This window comes from Carex rostrata, chromosome 4 (assembly GCF_964058835.1).
Source record: "Carex rostrata chromosome 4, lpCarRost1.2, whole genome shotgun sequence".
NCBI classification, from domain to species: Eukaryota; Viridiplantae; Streptophyta; class Magnoliopsida; order Poales; family Cyperaceae; genus Carex; species Carex rostrata.
This window is the reverse complement of record NC_135921.1, coordinates 11997164-12018913: the sequence shown is the minus strand read 5'-3', so window position 1 is coordinate 12018913 and position 21750 is coordinate 11997164. Positions and strand designations below refer to the sequence as shown.

The window sequence follows — 21750 nt, the reverse complement described above, 5'->3', positions numbered from 1 at the left end:
AAAAACAGAACCACATGCATTTCTTCTTCCCAACAAGGCATTTTGGCAAATTCTGAAAAAAGATAATTCTGCATTTATTGGGTGCATTGTTCTTTCCAATTTCAACTATATAGAAGAACACTTTCCCTTTCGATCTCTCCCCACTACTCTTCTCCGTTGTCCCTCTCTCCTCCGGCAGACGCTGGGGAGAGCCTCGCTACTGCCTCCACCCCTCTCAATTGGCAATCGCTCTCCTCCCCGATCAAACCGAAACCCCAACCTCTTCTCTAATTGCGCTTAAACCGACCCAATTCGAGATTTTTTCAAGTCGGAGTTTCAATAATCAGTAACTTCCTCTGTCAGATCCGTACACCATCTCCTGTTGCCTTTCTCTTGCACTGACCTAAGGTAATTGCTCCTAATTCTACTTCTTTCAGTTTTCACCACACCTTTCCTTGAGATAATTCGCAACAGTAAGTACTTGCCACTTAGAACTCGATTGCATGGATTGAAACTCGGCGAACAACTCCATTTTCGCCTTTGATCACGGCCTCTTTTCTTGTTCTGGCTTCGAGGAATGTAATTAACTAGGCCTTTGTTTTGTCTTATAGCAGAGAAGGGTCGCAAGGCTAACTTTTCCTAGAATATTAGTCCTTCTGTATTGGATCTGCTGATTCTTCAAATTATTTTAGTGCAGTGACATGAAGAACAGAATCTCTAGTATTTTTTTATCACTTTTGTACAAAGTGCATGAATACTTTATACATCTTAATTGGTCTAGGGTAAATTTGGGAGTGGGTTAGGTGTAGCAAACACAAATCCCGAGGAAGAGAGAGACAGAGGCATAGAGGTCTTGATATGTAGTGTAGTTAAAATGAAATAACATGAATACTATTATACCAAATCAATCTTTGTTTTAGTTAAATAAAAGTGCATGGGAGTTTTAATTTCATCTTAAGTTTGTTTTATGTCATGTGCAGGAGTGAGTTTGGTCAAAGAGTGAAAGAATGGAGATTGTAATTAAAGCTGACGATGTGAAGGATTGGGTCTACAAAGGAGAAGGAGCAGCTAATATAATACTTAGCTATCAAGGCTCTTCACCTCGCTTGGTAAATCCTGGAAACCAAATGAACAAATTTTTATGTCGTATTTATACCTGACTTGTAATCAGACTGTAGAAACTTGTATTATACCTGACTTGTACTTTGGAGTTCAGAATTTAGATGGCGTTTGGTATCTTTAAATTATATACAATACTAGGCATTATAAAGAAGAAACTCTAAGAAGTCTGTAAAATATTGAACTGCAGTACTTTGTGTTACTGATATATTCTGATTTCTTTTATTAATTTTCTGAAACAGCTTGGCAAAGTATTAAGAATTCAAAAGGTCCCCAAAGATGAAACCGAACCACCAAATGCATGTGGACAATTATCTAAGCATGAACAACTTTTATGGGGTGATGTAGCTGAATTGATTGAGTCAAATTCAGAAGATAGCTTGATGCAAAATTATGCGGGTTGCATCATGGGCCCACTTCTAGGCAGCGTTCATATTGATGCAGGGGTATAATAACTGTTACTGTTCCTCATTTTACACCTTTTAATGCAAATCACAGATTGAATTTTTTTTTTTTTATTGTATTTCTAGGCAAAATTAACTGGGTAACTGCACATGCACTGAATTAGGTACGTGTATCAGTAACAAGGGAATTTTTGGAAAATGTGGAAGATAGTGCACTAAATTTTCGGCCTTCATGGAGGATAAAAGCATCCAAAATAGATACCTTAACAAAGTCGGCACTTCTTATCTCAGACCATTCTATATTTTCTAGTAAGAACCCTCAAGTCTGTATCTAATATTTTTTATTTAGTTGTTAGTTTGTTGTTTATTTATTTATTTATTTTGAGAGAAAGTTTGTTGTTTATTTACTTGATACAATTTGGGGTTTTCAGGTAACTCGACCTTGAGCATTGCTGTTGAGATCAAGGTATTTTTTGTCATAAGTTTTTTTACATTCTCTTTTCAGACTTCTTTTCTCTATGGTTTTGGTTTAGATCTTAAATTAACCAATTTTACTTTATAATTTGTATGCTAGCCTAAGTGTGGCTTTCTTCCCTCGTCAGAATACATATCAGACGAGAACTTTATTAAGAAGCAAGTAACTCGATATAAGATGCATCAAGCACTAAAACTTCATAAAATCCAGGTACATTCATAATATTATGTATATCTACAACTTGCTCTTACTGCATGTGAAATGGTGGTTGTTTTTTTTATTAAACTCTGCAATGCTTTAGTAAATAAGTTCTAAATTTTTTTAACCACTTTAAATATTTCCAGATTTTAGAAGAAAGTGCATATGATCCGCTAGATCTCTTCTCACAATCTAAAGAAAGAATACAAAAGGCGCTCAATGCTTTGTACCAGGTCCCGCAGAATAATTTTCGGGTATTTTCAAACGGGCACCTTATTTACGGAGGCATGGATACTGTTAGTAACAGTCATCATGCAAATAATTCATTTGAGGAACTAATAGGGACAACTAGTGGCCTTAATTTAAACTTACACAATTTTTTCGAGCTACTAACTGAAATGATATCCAGATCTGGTGTGCTAAATAAACTGTTAGAGACTCAAAAGTTAGATTTATATGACGTTGAAGGTGCAATACACTCATATTACGATGTGGTCTCTCAGCCATGCCTGGTTTGCAGTAGTATTTCTGATAAGGGCCTTTTGGAAAAGTTCGAAAAATTGCACTCTTTACCGATTCAGAGAAGTATTGAAATTGTGAGAGATTATCTTGTGTCGGCAACAGCCAAGGATTGTAGTCTGATGTTAAGTTTTAGGCCTAGAGAGAGAGATGCTGATGCTTCAGAGGGATATGGATCAGTGTGCATTGAATCTGTGGACCAAGTCTATGACTACAAGGTATGATATAATTGAACCTTATTCTTGTTTTAAATTTATAGAATTTATTTAAAAATGATTGATCTGTTGTGTATTTTTATCTTTTGCTATTTACGCATGGAATTACTTTAGAGGTGTTTGGATGTAAACACGGCTGATGAATAATTTCATGTATATTATGTGTGAGAATTGCCCTTTTCAAGTTTTCAAATGGGGTTTTAGTTACAATAAAAAAAACATAGAAGAATAGATGAGAAGGGAAATTTTATTAATTGAAATAATAGAGAGATGAAAGGAGTAAACTAAACTAAACTAAAATTTTGAACTGCTGGGCTCTCTTAGACTGTAAGATGGAATGCACTGAATTTTCCTTTTGCAAACCTATACTTATGCAGTTGGATATTTGTTATCAATTTTTTGTATTCAGGTGTATTTCATCGATCTAGATATGAAACCTCTCGAGAAGATGGTGTACTACTACAACTTGGATCAGAAGATAGTTAAATTTTACAAAAAGAAATTATCAAAATTATTGTTGTAAATAAATAATATGGTCGGTAATCCACCGATTTAATATTGTAAGTATATTAAGGGATTATTAACAACGATATAGTTGTAATAAGTTTAAGCTGGCAAAGAACTAATATCCATGGGCTTGTGTTGTTCATCTTTAACTTTTATTTTTAACACTGTATTATCATCTGCTTGTTCTGAGATCTCATCATTATTTCGTGATGAAAGGCATCTCTACTAATATAAAGCCAGTAATAAATACTCGAAGGTAACCCAAAGGATCTGAAGAGGCAAATTGGCTCGACAGGGAATATATGGTTGGGAAAAAAAGGAAGCACTATGCCTGTATTTTTTGCTAAATGAGCAGACCTGATGTAATCTCAGTAGGATGCAAACCATGTTAGAGAAATGAAAGTTTAGGTTCAGTAAACCTATAGGCCTACGTGTCATGTGAGAAACCCCAAAAAATAAAATGGAACAAGGAATACTTTTTTATTAGTAAAATTTATTCTGTGTTGGCCTCACAAGCAAGACTAATTATTCTGGAGAAGTATCAGTGCTCAGAAAGCTGCACAAATGAAAAACTGAACACTTTCTTCATACCCCTTATTCCTCATATATAAGCAATAATAATAATCTAAACAAGATCATCCTTGAAGCATAGGAACTCCTTGGCCAGGTGACAGCAATCGGGCGAGTCATGTCATGGACCAAACTTAAGATCGAATCAGCGGCCCCGGAGAATATGATTCTGTAACTCAAGCTCTGACCGACTGAACTGAACTCTAGTTTGCTTGGAATCACCTTTATGCTCACTCCACCAGATTCGACACATTTGCCTCATAAACAGCAGTTCCAGAGTTACAGAGCTTGCTTCATTTATTACAGTTCTGTGATACGTGACAACATCAGTATATGAAGAAAAAACAACTGAAAATGCTGATAGTTCAAATCACCAGGTCTAGCCAATGCCACAGCCGAGCAATTGACGGATGTACCATCTCTAGTGAATACAGAAATTTGATAGGATTGGTATCCAGTTGAGCACAGGAAGGCGATATAATCATCGACACCAGACCTGGATCGAGTGCCATGTTGCGGGTTCATGATTATGTGCAGAAAGAATCACATATTAAGTTTATCTACACAGAAATAATTAGCATCAAATAAATGATAGATAGTATGTGAAATTGTGAACCATATTTAGAATGGTTATAAAATATTAGAAAATATTTCTATTTCAAAATAGATAATGCATCCTCAAATAAAATAAATTTCCAAAACCAACGTCAATGTAATCATATAATTTTACATATCAGATGAATATATTTGTGTTCTTGTTTTAAATAGAAAAGATACATGAATTTGCATTCAAGACAACATTTCCTTATGTAATATCGTCTTCATAGGTTTGCATGGACAACAAACTCATTTTTAAAGATTAATTCATCAATCAAATGAATTAGTTTATAATTTGACAAACTCATTTCAGATATTATATAGTAAAAGAAAAAAATGTTTAAAAATTAATTCATCAACCAAATGAATAACTTAAAGTTTCAACTTTTATTGGTCTTGCCTTTGTAATCAATCTAGACCCGTGAACAATTTTGTGAATCTTTTTTTAATAAAATTAAATAATTTTTCTATATTTTAATTTATTTTCATTATTGTTTACAAAAAGAAGAATATATTCTAAAATCAGAAGAAATTTGGAACAAAAAGAAAAGAAAAAGGTAAGCGCAAGGTATTGAAATAGACATAAATATTCGGTCGCAGATTTATTTCTATTTATAACCGGCTTATTAACTGTAACAAGATTTAATTAGAAACAAAGGATAAAAAGGTATTTAAGAAAGGTAAAAATAGCTGAAAATTTGTGCTTTGAAAATAGTGGCCCCCTTTTGATTCATTTTCGTTCTTAATTAGAAAATGAGCAATATAAAGATTCTTAAATCAGAATGAAATAAAAAGGTAAGGTAATATCAAATATCGAAATAGACATAGCAGCCTTTTTTATAATTAGGTAACCTTGTTGTTGCCTCCAATAAATACCAATCTGGTCGCTTCTTTGCATGATTCACACTAATTAATTAGCAATTACTTGAGGATTTTATTTAAACTCATCAATCTTCAGGAGAGGAATTCTTTGAGTCCTGCACCAATTTTTGTCCTTGTGTTATCTTCAACCAACAAAAAGGTCTGTTTTATTTTGATTTTATTTTGAAGTATTTCTTGGTGTGCTATAATATTTAATATTACAGATTGTTCGTAATCTTACAAAAAAAAAAAAAAAAATTCAGTTGGCTTTTCACAATAATTAACACCCTGTTCGATGATGATAAAGAAATTAAATTCATAGAGTTAGTATATGTGTTGTAATGATACTTAATTGCTTATTTTTCCATTGTAAGAATTAATTATAAACCAACTTACAGTACAGGGAGCCATGATTTGTTGGTCGGACATGGCGTATGACGCGCTGGAACGCATAACCAGTTTCCTGCCTGTCACAGATCATCACCGATTCAGCGCTGTGTGCAAAAATTGGAGATTAGTAGCAAAGCAGAAGCGACACTCTCCAGCTCCTCAGCTGCCGTGGTTGGTGCTCGGAGATGAACCTGGCACCGGAAAATGTAAATTTTACAACTTGTCAGAAGATAAGCACTATGCCATGGACATTCCAGAGTTGTATGGTCGTTTCATCTGTGGATCTTCACACGGATGGCTTGTTGCCATCGATATCAAACTCACGGGCATCCTGATAAACCCTTTCACTCGTGAGTTTTATGAGCTACCACTCTTCCCTCATTACAACATTGGTTTATGGTCCAGAAATCCATTTGAGAATGTTCCCACTGATTATAGGGGTTATCCTGGAGCTCTTGACAATAAGTTTCAGGATAGTATTGTACGTAAGGCCATCTTATCTCATGATCCAAAGGAGAGATCTGATTTCACGCTCATGGTCTTGGTTGGTTTGATGCGTGTACCTGCTTTGTGGAAGCCCGGCGATTCATCTTGGACTGTAATAAGTGTATCAAAGATATGGGATGTTATATATTTTGATGGAAATTTCTATTTTGTAACCTTACGAAACACACTTTTATTCCTGGATTTTCAACCTGATCCTAAAATGCATGATATTAGTTCTCCTCGTATAAGGCTAAGGCGTATCACAGCACAGAGTTACCTAGTGAACTACTTCGGAAATTTACTACTTGTTGAGAGGTGGGATCGGTTATGTATTAAAAAAAGGTATTACAAGACATGCTATTTTAACATCCTTCGACTCGATTTTGAGAAGAAAAAAGTTTACAGGAGTAAAACTATTGGCGAGGCTGCAATATTCTTGGGGACAAATGATTCAATAGTTATAAATCCAAATGAATTAGTTCCAGGTTGCAAATACAAATGCAAAACCAAGAGCATCTATTTTACAGATGTAACTAAACCATTATGTGTTGAAAGAATCGACATGGGTATCTTCAACACGAGTGAGAAAACATTTAGCACCTTTTATCCCCCCGAAATACACCACACTCGTGTAGGTGCACCCATTTGGTTTACCCCAAATCCATGGTAGCTAGCTGCTCCAGGCTTCCCTTAATTGGTTAAGAGCAGTCTCACTTAATTACAACTTAATTTAATTTGTCAAGCTCCATTTTATTAGTTTCCGCTTCAAAAAAAATTTAAGTCTCTTTCTTAATTTCTTTCTGTATTACTATATAATACTTGAATTATTATGAGTGTAATTTTTATATTTGCTCTTGGAGTAGAAAATGTGAAAAATGAAGATGCTCAAGCAGATGTATTAGATAGTAGAACAAATATATGAGGACAATCAAATAGCATGTGAGCATATCAGTGGATAAGAAAATATTAATTTAAGTAATAAAGTTAACATTGGCCTATTAGCATATCAGTAGATGATTGTTGGAAAAAAAAAAAAAGTTAACACTTATGTGTTTGGGTATAATAGTCTGGCACAATGATATGCATAGCTTATGCAAGAAAATCAGATGAAAGCTTTAACTGGCTCAGCTAAGGGGCATTTCTGTCAATTTTTTATATAAAAACATCAGTTACAATCTATTATGAATTTGGACTTGGCGATTTTACTGTAGGTGGAGGTACCTAAGTACAAAATTACCCTAATTTTTTACATTATTTTTTGGCAATGGATAAGAAGGTAAAAATATTTTAAGTTTTACCTGAAGTTTTACGAATAAGTAGAACCCGTGCTCATCTGCTAGTTTTGAGTTAGAATTAGAATTTGCTGTGGCTCATTGAACTATTAGTAGAGCAACTTTTCCAATTGGTTTCAACCTCATCCAATAAACCTACATAAAGATGTTGAATTTAGACACACTATATGTCTGATTATTTTAACTCCTTAATGAGACTTATAGTGTGATTATTTTAATTCCTTAATTAGGCAATCAAATTTGAATTTGAATTTGAATTTGAATTTGAAACTCATAGTGTTTAGAACAGATACCCATGCATGTACCTGCCAATTTATAGCTCATTCCATAAAGCTCACATGGACCTGACAAAACTCTTTATGTTTAATCTTATAGCCATAACTAAATCCTGGACTTCGTTACTAATTTGAATGCTGAACTTCTTCGGAAAGTATGTAAATCTGAAACCTGTACCAATAAAATTTTAAAGGAAATCTTCCCTCTTAAACAAAAGTTCTAGAGCTTCCTTCATTTGTTACAATTCTGTGATACGTGACAACAACAGTATACGGAGAAAAAAATATCAACTGAAAATGCCAGATAGTTCAAATCGCCTGGTCTAGCCAATGCCACAGCCGAGCAATTGACGGATGCACCATCTCTAGTGAATACAGAAATTTGATAGGATTGATATCCAATTGAGCACAGGAAGGCAATATAATCATCGATACCAGAATCATGCACCATACCTGGATCGAGTGCCATATCGGGGTCCACATGGCCAGCGCCATGAGCAAATGGTGTTGACTCCTCGCCAGTCACCAAATCTTTAATTATTTGACCTGAATTATCTAAATTGTAAGCGGTGATCATAATGGCTGATTTTATAGCTTCCGGGCTCCATGTCAGTTTTGCACTTTTCAGTAGTGCTGCTCCACTTACATGCAGACAAGCCATAGAAGTACCCGAATTTATATTAAACTCGACCCTTCTCATGTCAATGTCTAAATCAGTCGGGCTAATTGCCCGGGCTAGAGAATGCTGCTACCCTTGGGAATTACGGTACCGCGTAAATCAATTAAGGCAGTAGGTAAGGTTACAGATTTGATATAATTGTTAATTTTGTCTCCGGCATCTTTACCAACTATACTGGATCGTATGAGATGTGAATCGGCACTTAACTCATTCCTGCTCTGAGCAGTATTTGCTAAAATCATGCCGACCCCATCGACCTCTTTAACAGAAACTCCCTTTTCTACCTTGGCAACAACACCACGTTCCCAAAAGACAAATTTACCCTTGACCATGCTTGCATTAAGTTGGCCACATACACATTGATGGGACACACAATCTCCACCATAGACTAATGGAAATTGATTCTGACTTTAAAGGTTCTCCGGTATAGAGGGATGTACCAGTTACCGTCACCTAGGATGACATCAGCTGGACATTCTCGATTCACTGTGGATGCTCCAACTGTAAGTATCCATGGTGCAATATTTATTGCTGCGTGGGGACATATATATTCGGTCGCAGATTTCTTTCTATTTATAACAGGTTTATTAGTTGCAACATGATTTAATTAGAAACAAAGGATAAAAAGGTATTTAAGAAAGGTAAAAATAGATGAAAATTTGTGCTTTGAAAATAGTGGCCCCCTTTTGATTCGTTTTCGTTCTTAATTAGAAAATGAGCAATATAAAGATTCTTAAATCAGAATGAAATTTCGATGAAATAAAAAGGTAAGGTAATATCGATATTGAAATAGAAATATAGTCGGTCACTGATTTCTTTCAACTTATAAGCAATTATTAACTATCCTAATTATAACATAATTTAATATGAAAGGCAAAAAATAGTTGAATTTTTGCTTTGAAAATATGTAGCAGCCCCTTTTATAATTAGGTAACCTTGCTCCCGCCTCCAAAAAATACCAATCCGGTCGCCTCTTTGATTCGCACTAATTAATTAGCAATTACTTGAAAACAATTTTTGATCTCATCAATCTTCAGGAGAGGAATTCTCTGAGTCCTGCACCAATTTTTGTCCTTGTGTTATCTTCAACCAACAAAAAGGTCTGTTTTATTTTTATTTTATTTTATTTTGATTTTGATTTTTTTTTTCCAAGTATTTCTTTGTGTGCTATAATATTCAATATCACAGATTGTTCATAATCTTACAAAAAAATAAAAAATTCGGTTGGCTTTTCACAATAATTAGCACCCTGTTCAATGATGATTAATTCATTAAATTCTTAGAGTTAGTATATATGTTGTCATGATACTTAATTGCTTATTTTTCCATTGTAAAAATTAATTATAAACCAGTACACAGGGAGCCATGACTTGTTGGTCGGACATGGCGTATGATGCGCTGGAACACATAACCAGCTTCCTGCCTCTCACAGATCATCACCGATTCAGCGCTGTGTGCAAAAATTGGAGATTAGTAGCAAAGCAGCGACACTCTCCAGCTCCTCAGCTGCCGTGGTTGGTGCTCGGAGATGAACCTGGCACCGGTAAACGTAAATTTTACAACTTGTCAGAAGATAAGCACTATGCCATGGACATTCCAGAGTTGTACGGTCGTTATATCTGTGGATCTTCACACGGATGGCTTGTTGCCATCGATATCAAAATCACGGGCATCCTGATAAACCCTTTCACTCGTGAGTTTTATGAGCTACCACTCTTATCTCATTTCAACAGTGGTTTACATTCCAGAAGTGTATTTGAGAATGCTCTCATGGATTATAGGAATGTGGCTGGACATTGTATTGAAGATTTTCAGGTTAGTATTGTACAGAAGGCCATCTTATCTCATGATCCAAAGAAGAGACCTGATTTCATGCTCATGATCTTGGTTGGTTCAATTGGTACACCTGCTTTCTGGAAGCCCGGCGATTCATCTTGGACGGTAATAAGAGTTAGAGTATCAGAGATAAAGGATGTTATATATTTTGATCAACATTTTCATTTTGTAACCAATCATAACAGACTTTTATTCCTGGATTTTCAACCTGATCCTAAAATGCATGATATTAGATCTCCTCGTATAAGCCTAAGGCTTCCCACACCACAGAGTTACCTAGTGAACTACTTTGGAAATTTACTACTTGTTGAGAGGTGGAATCGGTTATGTATTAAAAAAAGGTATTACAAGACATATTTTAACATCCTTCGACTCGATTTTGAGAAGAAAAAAGTTTACAGGAGTAAAACTATTGGCGAGGCTGCAATATTTTTGGGGACAAATGATTCAATAGTTATTAATCCAAATGAATTAGTTCCAGGCTGCAAATACAAATGCAAAACCAAGAGCATCTATTTTACAGATGACGGCATGGGTATCTTCAACACGAGTGAGAAAACATTTAGCGCCTTTTATTCCCCCGAAATACACCACACTCTTGTAGGTGCACCCATTTGGTTTACCCCAAATCCATGGTAGCTAGCTGCTCCACGCTTCCCTTAATTGGTTAAGAGTGGTCTTACTTAATTACAAGTTAATTTAATTTGTCATGCTCCATTTTGTTAGTTTCAGCTTCAAAAAATATTTAAGTCTGTTTCTTAATTTCTTTCTGTATTACTATATAATACTTGAATTATTATCGGTGTAGTTTTGTACATTTGCTCTTGGTCTTGCTCTTGGAGTAGAAAATGTGAACAATGAAGGTGCTCAAGCAGATGTATAAGATAGTAGAACAAATATATGAGGACAGTCAAATAGCATGTGAGCATATCAGTGGATAAGAAAATATTAATTTAAGTAATAAAGTTAACATTGTATAGAATATTATAGGCCTATTAGCATATCAGTAGATGATTGTTGGAAAACAAATAAAAGATAACACTTATGTGTTTGGGTATAATAGTCTGGCACAATGATATGCATAGCTTATGCAAGAAAATCAGATGAAAGCTTTCACTGGCTCAGCTAAGGGGCATTTCTGTCCATTTTTTATATAAAAACATCAATTACAATCTATTATGAATTTGGACTTGGCGATTTTACTGTAGGTGGAGGTACCTAAGTACAAAATTACCCTAATTTTTTACATTATTTTTTGGCAATGGATAAGAAGGTAAAAATATTTTAAGTTTTACCTGAAGTTTTACGAATAAGTAGAACCCGTGCTCATCTGCTAGTTTTGAGTTAGAATTAGAATTTGCTGTGGCTCATTGAACTATTAGTAGAGCAACTTTTCCAATTGGTTTCAACCTCATCCAATAAACCTACATAAAGATGTTGAATTTACAAAATGACACTTTGCACAGTTTGCGAAAAAGCTGGAAAATAATATCTGAAAATCAATTAAATGCAATTTTGATTCAAATAAAATGAAATTCGTACCAGAAACCATTCTACTTGACATGGGGCACATTTTGGAACTTTAATATATAATTTATAACTATAAAATGCCTAACAATTATTCAAAGTAAATCAAGTTCATTTATTTTTTCAGAAAAATCTGCAAAGTGATTATGTTAGCTCCTTAATTAGACATAGTGTGATTATCTTAACTCCTTAATTAGACAATAACTAAATGTCTGATTTGAATTTGAATTTGAAACTCATAGTGTTTAGCACAGATACCCATGCATGTACCTGCCAATTTATAGCTCATTCCATAAAACTCTTTATGGACCTGATGAAACTCTTTATGTTTAATCTTATAGCCAAAACTAAATTCTGGACTTAGTTACTAATTAGAATGCTGAACTTCTTCGGAAAGTATGTAAATCTGAAACCTTTTAAAAATGCCAATAAAATTTTAAAGGAGATCTTCCATCATAAACAGCAGTTCCAGAGCTTCCTTCATTTGTTACAGTTCTGTGATACGTGACAACATCAGTATATGAAGAAAAAACAACTGAAAATGCCGGGTAGTTCAAATAACCAGGTCTAGCCAATGCCACAGCCAAGCAATTGGAGGAACTACCATCTCTAGTGAATAAAGAAATTTGATAGGATTTATATCCAGTTGAGCACAGGAAGGCGATATAATCATCGACACCAGACCTGGATGGAGTGCCATGTCGGGGTACACCATGACCTGGATGGAGACCAGGTGTCAATAAATTGTAAGTGGTGGTCATAATGGCTGATTTTATAGCTGCCGGGGTCCAAGTCAGTTTTGCACTTTTCAGTAGTGCTGCAACTCCACTTACATGCGGACAAGCCATATAAGTACCCGAACTTATGTTAAACTTGACCCTTCTCATGTCAATGTCTAAATCAGTCGGGCTACTTGCCCCAATCCAAGTTGCAAATATATTGACACCTGGGGCTATTATGTCAGGTTTTAGGATCTCAGGAGCCCTGTAATTGGGGCCATGGCTAGAGAATGCCGCTACTCTTGGGGCTGACGGTGATGGCCCAATTACAGTACCCCGTAAATCAATTAAGGCAGTTGGTAAGGTTACAGATTTGATATTATTGTGAATTTTGTCTCCGGCATCTTTACCAACCATACTAGATGGTATGAGATGTGAATCGTCACTTAACTCGTCCCCGTTCTGAGCTGTATTTGCTAAAATCATGCCGACCCCACCGACCTCTTTAACAGCACTCCCTTTTCTACCTTGGCAACAACATCACGTTCACAAAAGACAAATTTACACTTGACCATGCTTGCATTAAGTTGGCCACATACACATTGCTGGGACCCACAATCTCCACCATAGACTAATGGAAATTGATTCTGACTTTAAAGGTTCTCCAGTATATAGAGGGATGTACCAGTAACCATTTAAGTTGGTACCGTCACCTAGGATAACATCAGCTCGATTCACTGTCGATGCTCCAACTGTAAGTATCCATGGTGCAGTATTTACTGGTGTCTGAGGACCTGGACCAGAGTTGCCGGCAGAGCAAGAAAGTACCAGCCCGTGCCTTACTGCTCCAAAAGCACCAATAGAATATGGGTACATAGAAGGCCGGGGCATTGCCGTTGGGACTGACTGAAATTGAGATGACATCAGCACCGTCAGAAATTGCCTCGTATATTGCTGCCCGTATATCTGAGTCACAGCAACCTGATAACCAGCAGATTTTGTAGGCAGCTATGTGTGCTTATGTGGCCATGCCACGGGCTTCCCCACGTTCATACTGGTAGAACCCTGCATTTGTTGACCTTCGTCAATCAAAACAGTTTTTTTATGATACATGACTTGGTGTATAGAGTACAACTGTTTGTTTCAGAACCAGTAAGCAAAGCAAAAGGTGGCTGTCTGGTAAGTGGTAACAGTAAGTATCACTTTCATTTCAGACCATTGTTTAGAGAGGGTTAAACTCAATATTACTTAATTAAATGGCATAAAACCATCTAACTTTATTTTAGGAAAATTTAAATTAAAAAAATACTATATTTTGCAACCTGGATTCCTTCATCTCATTAACCAGACGTCCCATGAAGGCCTCATAACCCTTGGAGAAGAACTTAGCCCCAATCAGCTTATTGACACCATACCGAACCATTAAAAGATGCAGTCGTCATACATTGACCTTTCCACTTGAAAGGAGGAGGTGAAAACGATTCATTACACGCAAAACTTGGTCATTCTAGCCAGATACCAGTATCCAGCACAGTCACAATTGTACCACCAGCTAGGTTTGATGTAGGCCAGAGAGCAATGGAAGAGTGGAAGGAGAGAGGTCGAGAAATGACGGGGTGTGCATGATATGGGGATAGTGCACCTGTTCGGGTTGAATCGAGAGAATCGACGGGTGGGATTCGAGATATTAAGCTTGAGATTGAGTTAGCACAGCAGCATAGCCGTAGGCTGAAAGAATGGAGGTATAGAGATGGCTTGGAGAGGGACGGAGGAGATGAGATGGAAGGAGAGAATGCAGAGGCGGGGGAATTCGTATCCTCTGAGATATCTCAAACTTTGCGTGACTTTATGGAAAATCCCAACCGTTTAAATAAGTTCTACACGAATCTCAAAGAACAAGTAATACTGACCCTATATCACCCCCGAATAGACACCGGACACGTCGGTCACGCAAAAGTTGAGATATCTCAGAGGATCGCACTCGAGACGGGGAGACTGAATTCGGGTTTGGATTTGAGAAACCGAGGGGAGAGGTGGATCGGGTTAGAAGGAAGAAAATAGCAATGAACAGTGGATAGTGGATCTATATTGTTCGAAGTAAAACTTGACACTTTCCGAAGAAACAGATGGCATTTAAAATATGTTAGGTTATTAAATGCGGTTTTTATGCAGAAAGCCACTGCATGAAAAGAAAAAAAATCTGTTTTTAGTAACGATTTTTAAAATATGTTACTTTAAAGCAATATTATTAAATGTGATTTTTATGCGAACGTTATATGCAGATTTTAGTAACGACAAAAAAAAAAAGTTCAGTCTAACTATTATATTATGTTTAGTAGCTATTATATTTTGTTTAGTAACTAACTTCTATTAATCTATCTTGATCTTTAAGTATTTAATATACTTTGTTTAATTTTTAAACACATGAGTTCAATAGTAATTCTGACTTAATTCATGTGTTCAAAGTATTTAATATAATGTTTAGTAGCTATTCATGTGACTTAAATGGGCTTCAATTCAAAGGACTTTTAATAAAGCCCAGCAAAGCAGTGAGAAGTATTAATTTGCAGCCCACTTAACAAAGTCCAATAAAGACTAGCGCCCCAAATCAGCAGCCCCAAGTCTGGTTTCTATATTCTGAATTAGTTCACAATTTCAAAGTACATATTACCTAAGCGCTGGAGAGCTATAAAATAAGCCGGAGAGTGCTGGATATCTTAACGGACCCGGGTTCGGAACATAAATAATGGTACTGGCAGTGGCGTAGTCAGAAATTTCACGAGGGGTAGGCAAAAAATAAGCTATTATTAAATTATTATTTTTTAATAATATTAAAATTGTCAACACACTATTTCGTAAAAATAATGATAGTTTTTTTATTTCTAACAATTCAATAAAAAGTTAATTTGTATAAAAAATCATGTTAGGACAAACATATATTACTAAAGTTTACTATATTTACAAGTTAGCCATACACAATATATATGATATATTTTTAATTTTAAATGGACATGTATTTATGAAAACATTAAGTCATAACTGAAAAAATAATAATTAAAATTTTCACTATAATTTGTGATTTAGACAATTTTCTTTATAACTTAAAAAATAAATTGATTACATGTTAAAAACGTCTAAATAACAAGGCATAATTATCTTGATTGATGTGATGGCTCAAATAACTTCTCATGGCCCAAACAACTTCTCATGGCCCTGGTTCAATGTGAACCAACTACTATTTTTTAATTTTTATACTCAATGCATCAATAGACCAAGTATATTTAAGAAGTATTCAATTAACTTTCTTCTTCACCCAACCTTTATTCTCTACATATATCGTTCTCTTCATTTTTTTTCCAAATCAACAAAATTAATAAATTCAAGTGATGCACAAAAAAGGCTGAATCAAGCCACATTTAGAGAGAATCATGACAGGGGTAGGTAATGAACCGAAATAGGGGTAGGCAATAATCGAATTTTATACATATTTACAAGTATTTTTTCAAAATCCAGGGGTAGCAGTTGCCTGCCCCTGGCCAATACTGGCTTCGCCTCTGGGTACTGGACATTTCAGATAAGAAAACTCGGTTAATGGGTCTGTTAATGGATTATTAATATTTTTAAACTCATTTTCAACGTATGCAGTCCGCGTATGAATTTTTAATGCGGTTGGAGGGTGCATACGTATATGTGGCCGCATATGCACCGCATAAAACTGTATTTTATTAGACTGCTTTAAAGTGATGACAAAATAAGCGGGAACAGATTTTGTGTTGTACTTCTGCAGTACAATCTGTTTTAGATGGTTTGCTCCTAACTCAAATTTTGAGTTTAGATCCGGATCGTGAGATCAAAGTTCTGGCCAATCTGGTGAGAGGTGAAATGCACGGGCTCCATTAATATTGTGCCAAAACAGATCCAACGGTGTGGATCTAAAATAAAAATTTGAGTTATTTCAGGAATTCAGATAGTATGAATACGTTTTAGTTGTACATATTGCCATAAAGTGCACTCATGCACTGTCGCAGCCTTACAGGGTCGGTTTCACGGAAATTGATCAGACAAACCGGACTTGCCACGTGTCGCTACGTAAATGATATAATTTGGGCCTCAGTAGATGGGCCCAAAACCTCTCTGTCCGTTCATCTTGAATTTGTAGTTCTTTGTTTTTAACGACACTAAGCTATAGCTAGAAGCTATACTAATACAGAGAAATTATGGTAATTGTTCATTTGCTATATAAATGACTGTTCAGAGCAGAGGCGGATGCACACTCAGTGATTTTCTATGTAGTACGGGGGTCAATTGATTCCATCTATATTCTAAAATAATTGATTTTTTTATATAATTTATAGTAAAATGTTATGTAAAATTAATTCTTATTCACAGAATAAAATATTTATATAATTGATCTCTATTAATATTTGAACCTCATATTTTGAAAGTTTGGCTCCGCTTCTGTTTCAAAAGTTTAAAATTAATTATTTTCGACGTTTTGCTTTAGATGATCAAGATTTATATGTGCATAATCTCTAAAGAATTGAGCGTCTTAATTAGTTTGCTTTCGCTCCAAGTTCCATTTTTGAGAAACTATCATCCTTTTCCATTTAGGCTCAGAAACAGTGCACGGACAGGAAGGGGAAGGAACGGAGAGAAAGGTGATCAGCGCGTCGCTCACTCCACACAATATTTCGTACACCTTGATTTGATAGTAACAAATCTCAGCAAAATACACAACGTCGTCATCTCCGAACAATGTCAGTTCCCTTCCGCTTCTTCTTCAGTTTTTCTCTTTTGGAGCTGGTGAAGGAGTCCGGACATCTTGCGGTATGGCTACTCTTCACTTCTTCTTCCTTTCCTTTCCTTTAATGAAGGTCTCTTCTCCTCCTCTGAAGCACGGCCTTAGAGTAGAACTACGGTGTTTCTAAGTTCATCAAATTTCTTTGTGAACTCAACTCTAAAATCTATCGAATTTATTTCAAATGACTAATCTGAAACGTTGAAATCCGTCTAACTTACGAATGATGCATCTATATACAAAAAATTTAATTTTCAAATTATTTTTGTATAGAGTCAAATGGTAAAAAATCGTTCAAAAAAATGAATGCATTAAAATTAATTTATAAACTTTAATATTTTGATCACTTGACTTTATACTAAATTAATTCAAAAGTTTAAGTTTTTTTATATGTTGACACATCACTCGTAAGGTAAACAGGTTTTAACAATTCGGATTCATCATTTGAAATCAATATAGTAGATTTTAGAGTTGAGTTCACAAAAAAACTTAATAAACTCAGAAACACTCTAGTTTTACTCAATATGAGTACAATATTTTATTAATATAAAATGTTCATCCACGTTTTCAAAAGCTATCTGTTTTAAACTTCATTTTTCTTATATATGAGGAGGGATCAAGTTATAATAATTTTTGAGTTACAATAGGTTACAACAAGTATTTTCTATATTTTCGAAGTCTAAATTGTCGATCCAAACCGTTAGATGTGATCGCTACAATAAAATGTACTTGGAGACCAAATTTTACATTTTTTGAAATTTTTTTACTATTTATTAAGATGGGTACAAAAACTAGTCAAATTCAGATCATTGAATTTTGTACCCATCTTAATAAATAGTAAGAAAATTCCAAACAATGTAAAATTTGGTCTCCAAGCACATTTTATTGTAGAGATCACATCTAACGGTTTGGATCGATGATTTGGACTTTGAAAATGTAGAAAATGGTTATTGTAACTTGTTGTAACTCAAAAATCTCTCTCTCTCTATATATATATATTTTTTTTTTTGTGGAAACATATATTGTTGATATTTAAGCCTAAAGATCCAAATAGTAGAATGATGGGTCCTAACCTAAATCTAACTTCGGATTTCTGAAAAACATTAAAAAATATATATTTCAATTACACCTGTTTTAAAGAAAAATACTAGCAATATATCATTTATTTTCAGCACTTGGACGTATAAGTTATAACAAAATAATATTAATTGACCCATTTCATTTATCCAAACATATGCAAAATAATTATTATAAGGATATGGGGACTTCATGTAATTAACTAAAATATTACACGACATATTAACATCTGTGTAGAATTTAAGGGTTTGGTTAGGGGTGTTTATTGGGTTCGGTTTAGTCGGTTTTGAACCTAACCGAATTAGTTTGGACTAAACAGTTTGGTTTTTTCAGTTTAATGGTTCGGTTCGGTTTGTTTTTTAAAACTGAATTATAACTTCGGTTTGGTAATTTTTAAAACAAAATAACCGAATCGATTGAACTTTTATGTATTATGAATTTGGTCCCGACGGCTCCGGTATATTTCTTAATACCCCGGTTTATTTGTTAATTATTTTTTTAATATTTCGATTTATTTTTTAATATTCCGGTTTATTTCTTAATACCAGTCCGGTCAAAAAAAAACCCAAAGCCTTCTCTGGGTGGATTTTCGAAAACTAGTCTCTACCGATCTCTAGGATCGGTGGAGCCGAAAAAAACCCAACCTATACCGGTCCTAGGGATCGGTGGAGCCAACATTTACCCCGTTACAGATATGCTACACCAAAGATCACACCAAGACCTCCACCGATCCACGGTATAGCTTTAAAAAACGTCTCCACCGGTCTTTAGAATTTTAAATTAAAAACCGTGAAAAGAGCCGTGGAAAGTATATTTGAGTGGTTCCAATTATTTTCTTTATTCAAAATTTATTTAATTCATTGTATATAGGCTGCTTTCAAATTCCAAATGTTGGTGCCGGTTCGTTAAAATGCTCTACATAACGGGTCTATTTCTACGACTATATATTCACTTCTGCTTATGTGGAAGCTAATTATTTGTCCAATTAAAGTATTGTCTTGCCATGTCATCAAGTAAACAAGAGATAGTCTAGATGTAATGTGGAAACAGAAAGGCTGAAATCTGTTGGGTGTCTCAATCTTTTTTTCTATTAGAGGATGTGAATGTTGCTCTGGATAACTTGGGATTTCTGTTTAGGATTTAAAATTTGAAATCAAGGCTTCTAGGGACTGGTGGAGGTATAGATGAGGGATTTTTTGTGGCAAGGCTATCCGTTAGTGCAAAACTAGCTTCATTGGTCTGTAGGACCGGTGTTGATTAGATTTTTTTTGCTCCACTCCCCAAACAAAGGTTGTTTAGTTGAAACTAGTTAAGTGCCCACGCGCTGCTGTGGGGATAGAAAATTTGTTTTGATCATTTTCTTTAAATAGAATTAATATAAAAATTTGTTTTGATTACTTTCAAGAAATATTAAAGATAATAGTTCAAGACATCTAGTTTGACAAAATAAAATGAACTTAATATTTTAGATTTTAGTTCTCATATAAATATGTATTTGCAGACCGGATTTTATATTTCTTAGGAACTTTTTACTATTTTAAGATAGGTAGAAAATCATTTGATCTGAAAATTTTGAACCATCCAAAAACAATGATTTTCTACCTATCTTTAAAAATAGTGAAAAAAATTCAATCAGCATGTATATTTCATATGGAGTTATCTTGAACGGTTCGGATTAACTATTAGAATTTTGAAACTGAAAATATTGATCCGTATCACTAACAAAATCGTGATATGCATAGTACCATAAATTCATTCCATTCCTTTAGTTATTTTGTTGTGGCTATCTTTTCAATTTCTTTATTTTTTTTTGTTTTATTAACATTTTTGCAATCTACAAAAAAAAGTAATATTCTCAACTTACTTTCATCTGATGAGATAGTCAAAATTAATTATTGATTTTTTTTAAGTATAATGTGTCTGAGGTAAGAAATTTGTTTCTGAGATGCACGTAGAATTTGATTTATGAGAATATTTAATAGCCATATTCATAGCAAGCTAAAATTTTATAGCAATCTTTGTTTTCTGAGGTAGCAGAATGTTACTGTGTAAAGTTCGAATCACAAAAAATAATAAAGGATTCATTGATCGCTTGGCCCTTTGTTTTCATTATTCCAATATTTTTCTCCTATATTGTGAGGGAGTCGGGAAGAAAAAAAAAAGAAAAAAAGAAAAAAGCAAAACACGTGGAGAAAAAGAAAGAAAACGCGTCGGGAATTTTAACAAAGCAAATTACTATGTGACTTTTTATTTGGTGTATACTTCTTTAATTAAATTGACTACATGAAACAGGTGTATAAAATCAAAGTAATATTCTCAAAATTAACACGCTTGATCAGTCAGAGCGACCATTGGACACATGGATCCGTCCCTGTTGAGCCCGCATCGTCTGCATTAACTCAAAATAGCATCTTTTGAGTTAATACATACGGCCGTCCGATTGTTAACGAAACTCATCCGACCCCGTCTAAGAAATAAGGGTCTTTAATATTTGTGCGGATTTAATTTACACAAATCTTAAAGCTCATTGGACGGTCCATATGCATTTAACTCAAAAGAGTCCTTTTTAAGTTAATGCAGAGGATACTAATTCATCCCTGCAGAGCACTGATTTCGCTATAAAAAGGGGAACCCACCCACCGGCCCACAATATCAAACAAAAACCTCAATTCTCTTCTTGCTAAACGCTTCAGAATTGAACAGAGAGACCATGGCATCGAAGCGCAGCAAAGAACCTCTCGTCCCCTCGTATCCCAATGTCAAGTCAGACATCTCCTTCCCCTCCATTCTCGCTCTCTTCACCTCCATCGGTGCTTTCCTCCTCTCTGAACCCCTCTTATCATACTCCACTTTAAACCCTCAAAGCTCAATAATCAACTTGTTGACTTCACTGCTCCTCTTTATCCTAGTTCCGACCACCTTCTTCACAGGCATGGGACTACTGATCATCAGAGCAGCCGTACCCTCCGACTCTCCACGTGGCAAAATCTACGCCGTTCAAATCAATCGCTTGGAGAAAATCACGGTGGCGATGGCTCTGGTGAGTCTCCTTGCAGGAGTGGCAATCGGGGTTTATGTTGTGTGGCCAGAAGCGGTTGACGCTTGGTGGTTTGGATGGTAGCGATTCGAGTCGGATAGTCATAGATCTGATATTTTATTTTGCTGTCAAGGCAAGAAGTATCAAAAGGGGGGATATTAATGATTAATTGATGCTTGTCAATTAGTGC

General features: G+C 35.0%; 3 protein-coding genes and 1 pseudogene across 6 annotated transcripts; 3 read left to right on the top strand and 1 right to left on the bottom strand.

Moving 5' to 3' along the window:
- Positions 1–3558, top strand: LOC144553396 (inositol-pentakisphosphate 2-kinase IPK1-like). 3 transcript variants are annotated; one of them, XM_078301540.1, is made up of 8 exons: positions 1–325; positions 960–1088; positions 1341–1544; positions 1667–1811; positions 1934–1968; positions 2077–2187; positions 2322–2912; positions 3319–3558. In XM_078301540.1, the coding sequence occupies exons 2-8, from the start codon at positions 987–989 to the stop codon at positions 3430–3432; spliced, it is 1302 nt and encodes a 433-aa protein (XP_078157666.1). In that variant the 5' UTR covers positions 1–325; positions 960–986; the 3' UTR covers positions 3433–3558. The 3 variants fall into 3 exon arrangements, with proteins under 3 accessions (XP_078157666.1, XP_078157665.1, XP_078157667.1); XM_078301539.1 differs by having other exon boundaries at positions 1–387; XM_078301541.1 differs by lacking the exon at positions 1–325 and having other exon boundaries at positions 941–1088.
- A 314-nt stretch (positions 3559–3872) lies between these two features.
- LOC144553250 (subtilisin-like protease SBT1.4) lies at positions 3873–21331 on the bottom strand (annotated as a pseudogene). Its single transcript, XR_013511341.1, has 5 exons — positions 21188–21331; positions 13971–14105; positions 12660–13727; positions 7619–8433; positions 3873–4294 (listed from the first exon to the last, which is right to left on the bottom strand). The product of XR_013511341.1 is annotated as a subtilisin-like protease SBT1.4 (transcript).
- On the top strand, positions 5587–6990 carry LOC144553251 (F-box/kelch-repeat protein At1g57790-like). The gene has a single exon (XM_078301346.1). The coding sequence runs from the start codon at positions 5854–5856 to the stop codon at positions 6988–6990; it is 1137 nt and encodes a 378-aa protein (XP_078157472.1). The 5' UTR covers positions 5587–5853.
- On the top strand, positions 9796–11980 carry LOC144553398 (F-box/kelch-repeat protein At1g57790-like). The gene has a single exon (XM_078301542.1). It carries the CDS (start codon positions 9932–9934, stop codon positions 11039–11041), a length of 1110 nt encoding a protein of 369 aa, XP_078157668.1. The 5' UTR covers positions 9796–9931; the 3' UTR covers positions 11042–11980.
- Positions 21332–21750: the final 419 nt, after the last annotated feature.